The sequence below is a fragment of the Pan troglodytes genome, chromosome 5 (assembly GCF_028858775.2).
Source record: "Pan troglodytes isolate AG18354 chromosome 5, NHGRI_mPanTro3-v2.0_pri, whole genome shotgun sequence".
In the NCBI taxonomy this organism is placed as follows: domain Eukaryota; kingdom Metazoa; phylum Chordata; class Mammalia; order Primates; family Hominidae; genus Pan; species Pan troglodytes.
The window spans coordinates 122,138,350-122,153,291 of NC_072403.2; the positions used below are offsets into that span (position 1 = coordinate 122,138,350).

Genomic DNA, 14,942 nt, shown 5'->3' on the forward strand with positions numbered 1-14,942 from the left:
TTGTATAAGGGGATGGAATAAGTTAATAAGCTAATATTACGCATTTAATGTTTGCTACTTTTAGGGACGGCTAATGCACCATTCTTAGCAGAAAAATTTACATTTATAAAAATATCGTGTTGAAGATCTTCTCCTTCTCCACTTTCCAGAATTATGGTCTTTCATAAATCCACTCTACTTCTGTCTTTACCTTTTTTCTTGCCTGATATACAGTGGGACATTCGAAGTGGAGAAATTGTGCAGGAATATGATCGGCATTTGGGAGCTGTCAACACCATTGTTTTTGTGGATGAGAATAGGAGATTTGTGAGCACATCTGATGATAAAAGCCTAAGAGTTTGGGAATGGTGAGTTTCCATCAGTAGAAAATCTGATTTACATAAAGCAAGCAGTTAAAAATTATATAGACAAAGATGAAGCCTGATAATATGCAACCATTTGAATATTTTTTGCAACTGTGATCCTGGCTTGCCAATCAAACTGTTTTAACTATTTAAGTACTGACAATATGCAGATTAAATCCAAACATGCTACCATTTATAGTCTTTGGATAGTCTTTCCAAAGGATGTGTATATTGAGTTGTTTTTCTTATACGGATGACAGATTTGTATTTTGCTGTCTTACATTCTTTATTAGGTACCTTATTCATCTCTGTAAAATAACTGACAAGCAGTAGGGGGACTGAGCATAAGATCATGGCCCTAGAACCACCCAAAGAAAATAGTGGTGTATATCTTAATTTTTTAAATGTCTACTTTTTATGATTTTTCAGTACTGAAAATGCCCCATGTATTAGTCTGTTTTCACACTACTGATAAAGACATACCCAAGACTGGGCAATTTACAAAAGAAAGGTTTAATGAACTTAAGTTCCACATGGCTAGGGAGGCCCCACAATCATTGATGAAGGAGAAAGGCACTTTTTTTTTTTTTTTTTTTTTGAGACGGATTCTTGCTCTGCCACCCAGGCTGCAGTGGCGCAATCTCAGCTCACTGCAAGCTCCGCCTCCCGGGTTCACGCCATTGTCCTGCCTCAGCCTCCCAAGTAGCTGGGACTACAGGCGCCTGCCACCATGCCCAGCTAATTTTTTGTATTTTTAGTAGAGATGGGGTTTCACTGTGTTAGCCAGGATGGTCTCGATTTCCTGACCTTATGATCCGCCCACCTTGGCCTCCCAAAGTGCTGGGATTACAGGCGTGAGCCACTGCGCCCAGCCAGAAAGGCACTTCTTACATGGCGGCAGCAAGAGAGAGAATGAGAGCCAAGTGAAAGGGGTTTCACTTTATAAAACCATCAGATCTCATGTGACTTACTACCACGCAAGAACAGTATGGTAGAAATTGTCCCCGTGATTCAGTTATCTCCCACAGGGTCCCTCCCACAATACATGGGAATTATGGGAGTACAATTCAAGATAAGATTTGGGATGGGACACAGAACCAAACCATATCACCCCATATCATGACTCTGGTACAAATGTTTTACTTATGGAATATAGTCATATTATATTGGTTAATTGTACTTTACTAGGGAAAAATATTTTTCTAAAGTTAAGCAATATACTAGTTTCATTACATATCATAGTGTGTTCTATAATTTAGTTGCAAAAAAAATGCTTACTAACCTTTTTGTTAAAACGAATGATTGGATGGAAGCCGCCATGTTTTTACAGTCAGTTATGAAGCACAGCTCAACCATGAGTCCTCCTAGCAAAGACTAAAAAGTGTGTCTTTCCATCCCCAGAAGCTTTTCTGCTTTAACAAGTGGAAAGCCTTGAATCACAGCCAGTGGTTTCCTCTTTATACTTAAGTCCCTTTGGGGACCTCAGCAGGTCCCTAACCATTGTCAGGACAATCTGGGTGACTGAGCATTTAATGTAATTTAATTGTAGTTTCTCCCACACTCACCACCACCACCACCACTATACCCCTTCAGATTATCCCCAATTAGTAGAGAGTAGTCTTAATATATAGCCCATGTTAGAGGGTACCTTACAGCTAAGATCTTTCTTAATTCAGAAATATTTTTTTACAGAGAATCTAATATGGACCCCAAGTTTTATATGAGCCACCTTAGATCACTTGCACAAACTCTGGATGCATATACATGTTCTGTTTTGTTTTATATACTTTAACAGGTTGATCATACTCAAACTTTCTGATGTTTCTACCTTCAGATATTTTCAATTTTAAATATAGAGTGGTATAAAAGAAGTTGGTAAATATTTAAATAATTGAACAATTACAGGGCTTAAGGACATGTGTATGTGGGTATTCTGAAGTAAAACATTGGTCAGGAAAGAATTTTTATTAAACTAACAGATAATGTTAGCATGTTTCTTTTTTTTTTTTTTTTTCATTTCCTCTCAGATCTTAGGAAATACTCCTAAAAAGTCATGATACTGTTTTGTTACAAATGATGACATTCTTTAGATTTTACTGTAACTTGGCTGGGTGCAGTGGCTCATGCCTGTAATTCGAGCACTTTGAGAGGCTGAGTTGGGTAGATCACTTGAACCCAGGAGTTTGAGACCAGCCTGGGCAACATTGTAAAACCCCATCTCTACAAGAAATACAAAAATTAGCTAGTGTGGTGGCACAGGCCTGTAGTCCCAGCTACTCGGGAGGCTGAGGCAGGAGGATTGCTTGTGTCTGGGAGGTCAAGGCTGCCGTGGTCTATGCTTGTGCCACTGCACTCTAGCTTGGGTGACAGAGCAAGACCCCATCTTAATAAAAGAATTAAAAATTAAAAGCCAGGCACAGTGGCTCACGCCTGTAATCCCAGCACTTTGGGAGGCCGAGGCAGGCGGATCGCGAAGTCAGGAGTTCAAGGCCAGCCTGGCCAACATGGTAAAACCCTGTCTGTACTAAAAATACAAAAACTAGCTGGGCGTGGTGGCGGGCGCCTGTAATCCCAGCTACTTGGGAGGCTGAGGCAGGAGAATTGCTTGAACCTGGGAGGTGGAGGTTGCAGTGAGCCGAGATCATGCTATTGCACTCCAGCCTGGGTGACAGAGTGAGACTTCATCTCAAAAACAAAAAAAAACAACAACAACAACAACAAAAAAACAGTTTTCAGCTTAACCCTTACTATGAGAACCTTCCTGACCAGCCCACAGATGAGGTTAGGTGCCTCCTCTCCATCATCCCACACTGTCATTGGCTTTCCACAGCTTTTAGCATACTTCAAGTACTTGTTTATTTGTTCTCTTTCCTGACAAGTTCTTAACCATGAGAGAAAGAACAGTGTGAGTCATGCTTACTGTCTGTTCCCAGCACAGTGCCTGGCACACAATAGTGCTGAATCTGTAAAGAAGTCATTATTGGTGTAATTATCAATGATGTTACACTGATTGAGCTCTTTCTATATGCCAGTCACTATCCTAAGCATTTCACGTGAACTATCTGATTTAGTGTGCAAAGCAATCTTATAAGATAGGTACATTTGTTATTCCCATTTTATGTATAAGGAAATAAGATAGTTTAAGTAATTTGCCCAAGGTTATACAGGACACGAAAGGGCCAGAGTTCACACTCTGATCAAACTGATTCCAAAGCTTGTTTTTGTTTTTTGTTTTTAAGAGACAGGATCTCACTCTGTTGCCTAGACTAGAATGTAGTGGTGCAGTCATTGCTCACTGCAACCTTGAACTCCTGGGCTCAAGCGATCCTCCTGCCTTAGACTCCTGAGTGACTAGGACTACAGGTGCGTGCCACCACGCCTGGCTAATTTTTAAATTTTTTGTAAGAATAGGGTCTCACTCTGTTTGCTGGGCTGGTCACAAACTCCTGGCCTCACAAAGCTTGAATTCTTGATCATATGAATGGATAGTTAGATGAATGAGGGGACTGGTAAGGAGAGAAGGTATTAATTAATAACTTGTATTTGATTTGATTAGTGAGAAAGTAATAAATGTGAGGGTCTGTCCTGCTACAAAGATAAATAGGAAGCAAAACCAACTCAGGATCCCCGGAACTGTGCTTTACTGCATAAATCATCCCAAAGAGCAATTACTAGTGATACTGGCCACTTGCTTAGGAGAGGAAGGGAGGCCCTGACCTCCTCAAAGTGACAGCTGACCTCCTCTATGGGAAAATTAGCAACACTGGGGCCTTCAGACAAGTGGTGTTTGCCAAACTTTTATACTTTGTACCTGCTTAGAGTACCATAATGATAAAAGAAAACAAAGGAAACGGCTTTCTTAAATAATACTATACAAACTAACTCTTATGTTCTAAAGGAGAATAAAAGCTATATTAGATATTCAGCAACTTGTAGGGTTTTTGTTTTGTTTTGTTTTGTTTTGTTTGAGACAGAGTCTCGCTCTGTCACCCAGGCTGGAGTGCAGTGGCACAATCTTGGCTCACTGCAACCTCCACCTCCTGGGTTCAAGCGATTCTCCTGCCTTAGCCTCCCGAGTAGCTGGGACTACAGTAATGCGCCACCATGCTCAGCTAATTTTTGTATTTTTAGTAGAAACGGGGTTTCACCATGTTGGCCAGGATGGTCGCGATCTCTTGACCTTGTGATCTACCCGCCTCAGCCTCCCAAAGTGCTGGGATTACACTGCACCCGGCCAACTTGTGGTATTTTAATCGACCAAATGCATGAAATGTCATAGGCATGTTTTTTCCAGAAGGCATTTATTTTGGTAAAATATTTTTTAAATAAAATTTTATAGAAGTTGACACTACTGTTTATCATTTAGCTTTAAAAATTCAGACTTTTATTAGGTTTTTTTCGTGAATTCATTTTTAAACTGGAGATTATTTGCAAGATGTGAGTTACTAGCTTATTATACTGAATTACAGTATCCAATTAGTGCTGTGTTTGTTTGTTTATTTATTTATTTATTTTTGTGATGGAGTCTTGCTCTGTCACCCAGGCTAGAGTGTCAAGTACAATGGCATGATCTCGGCTCATTGCAGCCTCCACCTCCTGGCTTCAAGCAATTCTCCTGCCTCAGCCTCCCAAGTAGCTGGGATTACAGGCATGTGCCACCACACCCGGCTAATTTTTGTATTTTTAGTAGAGATGGGGTTTTGCTATGTTGGCCAGGCTGGTCTCGAACTCCTGACCTCAGGTGATCCACCCACCTTGGCCTCCCAAAGTGCTGGGATTACAGATGTGACCCACTACGCCCAGCCATGTTGTGTTTATTAAATATAACTATGCCTAGCAGGCATTTTTGCTAGAAATAATGAAGTCCACCGGGTAGTTCAAATTCTTCTTCCACAGCTCCTGGTATGAAGATTCCTTGAAATAAGGTATCCATTTGAATATTTTTGTTTACTTTTGTTAACACATTGATCAATATGAACCTGGACTATGCTTAATTTAGAAAATTCTCATGTTTTAATTCATGTTGTAAAATTATTAACCACTAACAATACGAGGAGGGAAGAAACAAGCCTTTTTTCATTTGCAGCTCTTTTTAATACTTTTGGGTCATTATAAATGTCAGTTCTCATTGGTACCATAGAGGTATAAAGGGTTGGAGATCTGACAAATGATGTTATTTCCCAGGTTATACCTGAAAATGTTTTCCTCTGACCATGACCCTGATAGAAGTTTTTTCTAGTCATTTCCTCCTTCTGCTGGATGGATGGATAAATAGAGAAAATCCTTATATTAAGGCAAATTACTATTATTTTCCAGTTAATCAAAGTATTGGAACTTGAAACAGGGTTTGAAATTGAAATTGCTGCTGTATAATCTGTGTTATTCATCAGATTACAAAAAAAAATATTTCTGGTCTCATGAAAAGCAACAAGACCAAAACTCCTTTCAGAAAAGAATTTTTAGCATGGAGAATATTAAAAATGAAAAGGCACTTAGAACTTTTGATGGTTCTAAATTTAGGTGGCTACTTTTTAATTTTTTTTTCATTCTTTCATCACTCACATGAGTTTTTTTTTTTTTTTTTATGTTTTTTCTCCTTCACCAAACACATTTGAAATGCTTTACATGTAAACTGAAGATAGTCCAGGTACCAAGCATTTATTTATCATCATTTATCATCATTTCTGGATGGGCTAGATCAGCTCACAGATCCCTACAGCTTTGCCTGCCATCCACCTGCATTGCTGCAGGCTGTTTAACACTCTCACCTCCTCAAGTTAAGGTAGGCTAGCCAGTAAATAACACTTCCCCATAGGCTTACCTCAGACATCTTGCTTCACCCTACCATGGTACATTTTTTATTTAATTTTTGTTTTTATTTCAACAGCTTTTGGAGTAAAAGTGGGTTTTGGTTACATGGATGAATTATATAGTGGTGAATTCTGAGATTTTAGTGTATCCATCACCATGGTACATTATTAAAGAACTTTCTTTCAGTAACAAATTTTTTAACATAAAGGCCAAAGTTTAAATGAAATAGAAAACAAAATCACCGCCACTGCTATAATGATCATGGAAAGTGATTTATGAAGTACAGAATTTACCATAAGCAGTACAGTGTCATCTTGTGATTTTTCTTCTTCCAGAAAGTTTCATGAAAGATTTATTAAATATATAATATCAAGAGTTTGCTTTTATTTGCATATTATTCCTTTGTTCCAGAGATAATTCTGAAGGTACTTTTTAAAAGTTGCTTATTCTGATATGCTATTTAAAATTTTTAGGGATATCCCTGTGGATTTCAAGTACATAGCAGAACCCAGTATGCACTCAATGCCTGCAGTGACTTTGTCTCCAAATGGTGAGTTAGTATGTAGATTGTATTTTTAAATGAGCTTCTAAGATACAGTGTGATTTCTTTATTCAAAAGAACTTTGGCCCCTTCCTTCTTGGGGAAGTTTGTCACCGTGCCATTACTTGTATAAGGTAATCTTTACAATATTAGAAAGAATTACTGGTTTTCATATGCAAGTCACCTCACCTACTTTTCTGTGTCTCTTTTTAAATAAAAATAAAAGAAACAATGATTTACAGCTAACATTGATTGAACATCAGATTTTTATTTAACAGTTTTCTTTTCTTTTTTCTTTTCCCCTCCTCTCCCCTCCTCTCCTCTCCCCTCCCCTCTTTTCTTTTCTTTTCTTCTTTTCGAGACAGGGTCTCCCTTTGTTGCCCAGGCTAGTCTCAAACTCCTGGGCTCAAGTGATCTTCCCTCCTCAGCCTCCCAAGGTGCTGGGATTACAGGCCTAAGCCACTATGCCCGGACAGAGTTTTCTTTTCTAATTCTCCTTCCAAACAGAATCACGTTCAGTAAATCATTTAATAATGATTTGGCCAAGGCAGAAGAATCACTTGAACCCAAGAGTTCGAGACTAGCCTGGGCAACATAGAGAGACCTCATCTCTACAAAATAAAATTTTAAAAATCAGCTGGCATGGTGGTGCACATTTGTAGCCCTAGCTACTTGGTCAGGCTGAGATGGGCAGTTTGGTTGAGCCAGGAGATTGACTATGATCATGTGACTGTACTGCAGCCTGGGCAACAGAGCAAGACCCTTCTCTCTAAAAAAAAAAATAGTAATAGTGATTTATTGTAAACTCTTTCAGGGGATAGGAAGTTTTGGTCTGATTCTCCATAATGAGAGAACACTTTAGCAATTCACTATAAAAGATTTTCTCAGGCAAAAATTAAGAAGATAAATCTATTTAATATTATTTAATCCATTGTCTTTTAAGTACAAGATAATTTGTGCTACAGATATACTGACAATATACTGATGTAATTATAGCTTTACATGAGAGTCTTAAAGTGGGAGTTCTGATGTTTGGGGGACCTTGTCATTGAAACCACTGTCAATTCACATAATTAACTCCAAGTGTAGGGCAAGGAAGAATTTGCTGTTCCATCAGGGCCTCTGACACAAGCAAATGGTAATAGTTGTCAAATGCTCTATCATTTTTATGAGAAAAGCAACCTAACTGAACCTTTTTTTGATCATTGCTAGATTATATACTTCGTCACTGTGCATCTATATTTCATGTAGCGTATTTTTAAACCACCTATTACAGATTTTGTGCCCATCTTGAACAAGGCCATTTACCCACTCAGGCATTATTTAAGTCTGTTTCCTTAGTAAGTAATGTTTACATGTACAGTTGGCCCTTTGTATCCATGAGCACCATATCCTGGGATTCAACCAGCACGAATCCAGAATATTCAACAAAATAAACAATAAAAAATAACAATACAACAATTAAAAACAACACAGCATAACAACTAGGTACAAAGCATTTACGTTGCATTAGGCATTATAAGTAATCAAGAGGTGATTTAATGTATACAGGAGATATGTAGGTTATATGCAAATACTATGCCATTTTATATAAGGGACTTGAGCATCTGTGGATTTTGGTATTGGGTAGGGGTGCAGATCCTGGAACCAATTCCCAACAGATACCAAGGGATGACTATATATAGGATGCAAGTATAGTCATGCATTCCTAACAACAAGGGTACTTCTGAGAAATGCAGTGTTAGGTGATTTTGTCATTTTGTGAACATCACACAGAGTACTTACACAAACCTAGATGGTATAGTCTACTTACCCTAGGCTGTATGGTATAGCCTGTTGCTTCTAGGCTTTACCCCTGTATGGCATGTTGCTGTTCTGAATAATGTAGTCAGTGGTAAGCATTTGTGTATCTAAACATAGAAAAGGTACAGTAAATTCTCAACATAGAAAAGGTACAGTAAAAATTTGGCACTATAATCTTATGGGACCACTGTCATACGTGTGGTCCATCATTGACCAAAACATTGTTAAGTGGTGCATGACTATAGACGCTGCAGTTTAGGCTCTAGGGGCTTTGATGAATCCTAAGTAGAGAAAAGCATTGTAGCCTTTTAAAAAGTTACTATAATTTTTAAAATTATATCTTTTTTTGTATAGTTTTATTTAATAACCCTAGGCTTTCACCCCTTAATCTTTCTTTATTCTGTAATTACCACAGATAAGTCTCTTTCTCCTATTTCCCATAGTTCTGTTGTCTATACTTACTATAAATTAATTTCATTTCATAACTTTTAGCTTATTTCTTTAACATTAAGCTTGGAATTTCTATATTTCCTTATTTTTTAAAAAACTTTTATATGAGAGTACTCAATGATATAGGATCGTATATGCAAAAGCCATTAGTTTATATATTAATACCTCTTGCCAGTGACATATTTATAACATTTTACAGGTGGTATAGTAAATTTATTTTTTAGTATTATAAAGTATTTGGGAGCAAAACTTATATTAATCACAGTGAACATATTTAAAATAAAAAGTTTTAAAAATTGTTTTAGTCTTCCTCTAAAATACCTCATTTATTGAATTTACAGGAAAATGGCTAGCATGCCAATCAATGGACAACCAAATCTTAATTTTTGGAGCACAGAACAGATTTAGATTAAATAAGAAAAAAATTTTTAAGGGCCATATGGTAGCAGGCTATGCTTGTCAGGTGGACTTTTCACCAGACATGAGGTAAGTTTAAATCTTCTAATCCATTCTTGTATTCAAATATGATGATATAAACTGTTGTTGTACAAATAACACTTGACACATCACTCTCACATAATATGTTTTTATGAGAACTCGATAATCTGTCAAAATTGTCAAAATGCTGGATATAAAGGCAAGAACAAATTAGGAAAATTACATTTTGCTTTTTTTAGGTTCTTGCTTCAGTATATTCCCTTCTATTACTTAGGCTTATGCCCTTTAGCCACCTAATAAATCCCTGTCTATATAACCAATGCCTTATTTTCTCTGCTTTTCTAAGCAAGACTAGAAGTGCTATAATCACTGTATTGCTATGATTGAATGAACACCAGAAGAATTAATTGTGTATTACAGTGTTGCAGTTACAGCTTCACTACAGCTTGTCTGTGCTGAAACCTCAAATCCAGCTTTTGAATATTTCTAGGTCACACTGGATTTGTGAAGCCTACAGCATGGTTCTTAGTTAAAATGTATAGGCAGAAGTAATTTAGAAATCCCAGTAACTTTGTTTGTTTAGCCTAGTAATTGGGCCTACCTCTGATTCAGTCTTAGATGTATTCAAAAGATATTAAAGCCAAAAAGTAATTATGAAAGTGTTAGAGCCTACTGTGATAGAATAGATCTAAAGGTGTTCCCTAGCTATATGTGGAATTGGTTCTCCAGTCTCTGTTTCTGACTATCTAGAGACTGATTGTGTAACCTCATTCACTGTGGCTCCTGGGACTCCCAGTCTTCCCAGTTAAAAATAATTTTCAACTCTTAGATTGGTTGGGAGGTTTTTTTAATAGAATTTCAAATTATAGACTGCTTCATGTTCTACCATCTTATTCTGAGTATTGTATATTTGCATTGGATTTTTTTTTTAATGTTAACGTGAAAAGATAACGTCCCTATTCCTCATTCGCCTTACCAATTTAAGGTATTTTAATAATTTGAATTTATCTTTCTTCCCATTATAGTTATGTGATTTCAGGAGATGGAAATGGAAAATTAAACATTTGGGACTGGAAGACCACAAAACTCTACAGTCGATTTAAAGCTCATGATAAAGTGTGTATAGGTGCAGTGTGGCATCCTCATGAAACTTCTAAGGTCATAACATGTGGTTGGGATGGTCTCATTAAATTGTGGGATTAATGAGATTAATCCTTAAACTAGCTGGGATCATTTTTGATCCATTGTCATATTTATATTTAATTATTAAATGTATCTGATGATAACTTGATTTACAAATAATGTTGATGACATTGACCCTTTGTTTAAAAAAAGAAACTGTAAATTTGACATAATTTCATTTGCAACTTCATTTTGTTTTTTATAAATGTTATTTATACAGAAAGTGGCTATTGACTTTCTATTTGACAAGTAGTTATAATTGGCAAGCAGTTTGAGTTTATACTCATGACATACTGAAAGCATCTCTTTGGGGTCAAGAAAGAATCCCTAGTGGATTTGGGATTCTAGAGGAGGTGTTATAATTAATTATTCAGAAAAATGCATGTATTTGCCTCTTCAACCAAAAGGGCAGTAAAGAATAGGGATAATATATTTTAATGTAAATTTGGAAGAAGGATAAAATCACCCACAGTTACTCTCCCTATTATTTTCACTGGGTCAAGTTTTAATCTTTTGGCTTCATGAGTTCCACTCCCTTTGATGATATATGTTGTATATTTTTAGTTGTAAAGCAGTAATCTTTAACTGTAGCATTCCTCTAATTATAAACAGTGAAAAATCAAAATCAGTCCAGAGTTCTTTTGTTGACTTAATTCCTGATCAGTATAGACAGGACTATATATATTTAATCAGAGAATTACATTATATCTGAAGATGGAACTCAGGAGAATGCACCAAGACTTTGAATTGTATTTACATTCACTGTCAGTAAAGACCTGGCTACGCTTTGAGAAATCAGGATCTCCTAGGTCATTGCTTCGCAGCTGTAATTACTGAAATCCTCCTCATAGGAGATAAAGTACGAGGGGTAGAGTCCAAGATGTCAACTTGTAATTTCTTTGAAGTCATATGTTTTATCTTTAAAATTATTCTTATTTTACCTGTGAATATATACAACAGGACTTTTTAAGATTAAAAAATTTTTAAACCTCTATGTCTGAAAAAAAAAAATGACACTCCTGGAAGATGGCTAGGGTTCCCCAGTTTGAGAAGCAGTGGCCATGGTGAAAAATAGTGTTTGAAAACATCAGATTATAAAATCAAGATAGGCCGGACGCGGTGGCACATGCCTATAATCCCAGCACTTTGGGAGGCTGAGGCAGGTGAATCACCTGAGGTCAGGAGTTCAAGACCAGCCTGGCCAACATAGTGAAACCCCGTCTCTACTAAAAACACAAAAATTAGCCAGGCATGGTGGCTGGCGCCTGTAATTCCAGCTACTCAGAAGGCTGAGGCAGGGAGAATTGCTTGAACCCAGGAGTGGAGGTTGCAGTGAGCTGAGATCATGCCACTGCACTCCAGCCTGGGCGACAGAGCGAGACTCCACCTCAAAAAATAAAATAAAATCAAGATAACCTCTTGAATGTAATAGCTCATAGCACTTTAATTTGGCAAGCCATTTTTCCTGTTTTATTATAAATCTATATTAGATGTTTGAATATGGTTTGAAATATTTCACTACCGTGCTGAAAAAGGTTGGTTGATAGCAGCTTGGAGTGCTAACTGGAAGATCAAAATCATGTCTCTTGCTGATAACCTAAGAGCATTAAGCTCTGAGTCCAGTGAGGTCATAGCAGTGTATGCTCCTTGCCCTTATGGAGTGTCTGTTTTTAGAAATTTAGATTTTAAAAGGCGTGGGACATACGACCAGGCCCTATAGCCACATAAATATAAATTTCATAGAAAAAGAATAAAAGCGGAGATATATTTTTTGACACAGAGGCACCCAAAGAAATACAAACATTGCCTAGCTGCTGCCATTTCTGTAACTGCCCAGAAGGGTGACAGATTTCTGAAGGGGAAAGGATTCAGATATGACCTTTTCTTTAGTCCCAACCACTAGTTTTAACAAATGTGAATTATTGAAATGTGAAGGGACAAAAAGAATCATACATTTAAACTGTCTTGTTCAGCATACCAATATTGTATGTTACAAATCATCATTTCTAAATCTGGATTGATTCTGTTGTGTTTTTGACTGTTTCTAAAGTAAGTGTGTATAAAAGTTGTCTCCTTTTTAAAAAGATCATATTTTTAAATAAAGCATTTTTTGTAGAAAGTGCTATCAAAACGTTCATCTTGTTCATCTTTAGTCTCCTTTTGAGTCTTAAGTGTATTGAGACACTAGATTAAGCCATTTGCAGTTTTAAATGGGTCATATGGAGATAAATAATGCTTTAGAGGTGGATGTGGTTTATTCAGGTATATCAATGGGTTTATAATTATATAATAAAATACATGGCAGTACCCTCAGAGCATATTAACACATTCCATATTCATTTAGTGGTGGCACTAAGTCGTGATTACACAACATTTTAGAGTACATAAATGAGTGGGGTTATATTTCAGCATAAAAAGTCTCAAGATCACATTGTTACTGGACTTAGGTGGTTACCATCTGGCTCCTTTTCCTTATTGCAGCCTTTTTGTCATATCCAGGACAGATTTCCTTCCTAAAAGTTACGATAAAAGTGATGCTTTAGTGAAAGATTTACTAGAATGAATATTTAAATATTGAGTCACAAGCTGGAAATATTTTGTCCTAAACAAGGAACAAATTTTAAGATTGAAAAATGGGAGTAGTGTTACACAGCCACATTTCTAAGTAGTTCTTGAGGCTACATTGTGGGGCTGCCTGGTATCCTTGGTATATTTATAAAATACCTGTAAGAAAACATTGACTTTGAAATACCAAACCCTTAGATGGTAACCATAAATATCACAACACTGGGAACAATTATAGAGACTTTTCTTGGAGAACATTGTTTCTCAGGGTATGGACTGAGAACCTCTGCATCTGAATTACCTAGGGGTTGCGTTGCTTACTGAGATGTAGAATTCAGAAGAAAGTAGGAATTATTTGGGGGAGCCATTGTGAATTCAGGTATGGGAAGGGATATAAAGTGGCATCCAGGCACCCAGTATCCTTCAGCAGTATTAAATGTGGGTCTCAAAGTGAGACCTGGGGAAACTGATTCCATGTATCATCACAGATGCATATTTTTCACATTTTGACATTTTTGAATAGGGCTCTAGTTAAAATAAATGAATGTCCTAGTTTAATGGGCAGCATTTAATTCTTTCTTAGTATATCATAAAATAATTGATGAAATACAGTAAAAACAAGGCAAGTACGAAGGGCCTGAGAAGAAGAGAAGATCCAGTGGGAGGAAAGTGTCTATTGCAGCACTGGGCTCAAAATTCAGGTTATGAAATGTTTCTTTGATCACTGAGTAAAATGAACGAACTAACTGAAGATTCAAATTAAAAATATATATTTATATATATATGTAGACACACAAATATCTAATCACTAGAAAGCTTTTTTTTTTTTTTTTTTTTTTTTTTTTTTTTTTGAGACAGTTTCACTCTTGTTGCCCAGGCTGGAGTGCAATGGTGCGATCTCAGATCACCACAACCTCTGCCTCCCGAGTTCAAGCAATTCTCCTGCCTCAGCCTCCCAAGTAGCTAGGATTACAGGCATGCGCCACCACAGCCCAGCTAGTTTTGTATTTTTAGTAGAGATGGGGTTTCTCCATGTTGGTCAGGCTGGTCTCGAACTCCTGACCTCAGGTGATCTGCCCGCCTCAGCCTCCCAAAGTGCTGGGATTACAGGCGTGAGCCACCGTGCCCGGCCAGCTTTTTTTTAATGTAGAATTTTTGTTCCCAACTCAGACCTTCAAATCAAAGTCAGCACTTTTAGCAAGATCCCCAAATGAGAAGCACTGAGGGAGTCCCAAATTTATCTTGGGCATTTGGGAAACTAGACTATGTGGGACATGTAAAGTCAAAGAGAAATTTAGCTGGTCAAAAATATGCACTGTACACATGTGTATGTGCATGTATATGTGTGTATAATGTATGCACATAGTATATGTGTACATGTTCCATATTCATAGTCACTTTAATAATTGTGGAAACAACTTTCTAAACCTAATTGCAATTTTATCTGGAACTTAAAAGAAGTCACAGACTTGCAGCCAGCACCCTTAGAGTGACTATTTTTAGTGACAGTAAGTGAAAGTGAAACTCTTGATTCTACAGCTTCTTATATCTGCAATAGCTGTCATCAAATGAGTTTCTTTCATTCCCCACTCTCCAGCCTCCAGCGTTTTAGATCTGGGGGAGCAACTCAGATCTCCATTTTTTATTTGTTTTAATACACTTCTGTCCAATAGATATATGTCAGTCATATATGTGATTTTAAATTTTCTAATAGCCAGGTTTAAAAGGGACTTAATAATATATTTTAACATATCCAAAATTTTATCTGAAGATGTACTCAATTATTTTAAAAATTAATATTTTACTTT

General features: G+C 36.9%; 2 protein-coding genes across 5 annotated transcripts in view; one reads left to right on the forward strand and one right to left on the reverse strand.

The window, feature by feature from the left end:
• CDC40 (cell division cycle 40) overlaps positions 1–12,700 on the forward strand; it is a 52,947-nt gene extending 40,247 nt beyond the window's left edge. For both annotated transcript variants that reach the window (XM_054686888.2, XM_518687.8), the window contains exons 13-16: positions 214–347; positions 6,629–6,705; positions 9,291–9,435; positions 10,413–12,700. In XM_054686888.2, coding sequence (XP_054542863.1) covers positions 214–347; positions 6,629–6,705; positions 9,291–9,435; positions 10,413–10,590 — 534 coding nt within the window. In that variant the 3' untranslated portion in view covers positions 10,591–12,700. The remainder of the gene's footprint in view (positions 1–213; positions 348–6,628; positions 6,706–9,290; positions 9,436–10,412) is intronic.
• Positions 1–14,942, reverse strand: part of METTL24 (methyltransferase like 24) — a 172,736-nt gene that overhangs the window by 34,088 nt on the left and 123,706 nt on the right. Inside the window, exon 6 of one of the 3 annotated variants that reach the window (XM_016956145.3) lies at positions 8,510–8,606. In XM_016956145.3, the coding sequence (XP_016811634.1) occupies positions 8,511–8,606 (96 nt within the window). In that variant the 3' untranslated portion in view covers position 8,510. Of the gene's footprint in view, positions 1–8,509; positions 8,607–12,999; positions 13,083–14,942 lie in introns of those variants that run through there. The other 2 variants (XM_054686891.1, XM_054686890.2) reach the window with 2 other exon arrangements.